The sequence below is a fragment of the Pygoscelis adeliae genome, unplaced genomic scaffold (genome assembly GCF_000699105.1).
Source record: "Pygoscelis adeliae isolate BGI_AS28 unplaced genomic scaffold, ASM69910v1 Scaffold286, whole genome shotgun sequence".
In the NCBI taxonomy this organism is placed as follows: domain Eukaryota; kingdom Metazoa; phylum Chordata; class Aves; order Sphenisciformes; family Spheniscidae; genus Pygoscelis; species Pygoscelis adeliae.
Genome location: NW_008825076.1, coordinates 4,750,092 through 4,750,787, shown reverse-complemented (window position 1 = coordinate 4,750,787; position 696 = coordinate 4,750,092). Strand labels below are relative to the sequence as shown.

The 696-nt window shown below is 50.7% G+C and overlaps 1 protein-coding gene across 1 annotated transcript in view; it reads right to left on the bottom strand.

Annotated features, from left to right (window-relative positions):
* Positions 1-258, bottom strand: part of TFAP2C (transcription factor AP-2 gamma (activating enhancer binding protein 2 gamma)) — a 9,313-nt gene extending 9,055 nt beyond the window's left edge. Inside the window, exon 1 of the mRNA XM_009326864.1 lies at positions 121-258. Coding sequence (XP_009325139.1) covers positions 121-258 — 138 coding nt within the window. The remainder of the gene's footprint in view (positions 1-120) is intronic.
* Positions 259-696: the final 438 nt, after the last annotated feature.

Below are 696 nucleotides of genomic sequence, written 5' to 3'. Positions count from 1 at the left end.
CTCACTGCAACGAGGCTGCCCCGAAACGCCCCCCCACGTGTTGGATTTTTTTTTGGGGGGGGGTGGGGGGAGAGCAGCGTCGGGTGTTGTTCCCCCCACACACGCGTGGAAGGACGTTGCCAAAATCCGCGCGGGGAGGCGCAGCGCCGGTGCCCCCACACTCGGCGGGTCCGACGGCTTCTGGGCGAAATAACATCGGAAAAAGTCCTCCTTGCAAAAGCGAGAAAGTCCGAGCGCCAGCCTGCGCTCAATTTGCATAATTGTCAAGAGTTTGAATTACTGATTACAACTTGTAAGCTACCAATGTTTAAGGTATAATTTACTTAATTATCCGACGAGATTATTGCAGTTGTGTTGAATCCCTGGTAGGTAAAGCAGCACTGATTCAGCGTCCCCGATTCGGGTCTGTGTGAATTGTGCCACTGGTTCCTCGCATCATTATTTTTTAACGAAAATCCCTCCTGTCTAATCTTTTCGCGCAAACTTGGGGCTGAGGAGGCAGGCGGGAGGTGAGACGGGCATTTTCGGACGCCGCGAGCACACTTTCATCTAAGCTTAGAAAATACTTCCCTGCCAAATTGCTACCTTTCTGCAGCCATTTGATCTATGCAGTTATGTGTCAGACAAAATGAACATCGTTTTCAAAAGCAACGACTTCTCCCAGTGTTTTAAGGTGCATCCGGATCGCTGCTCATT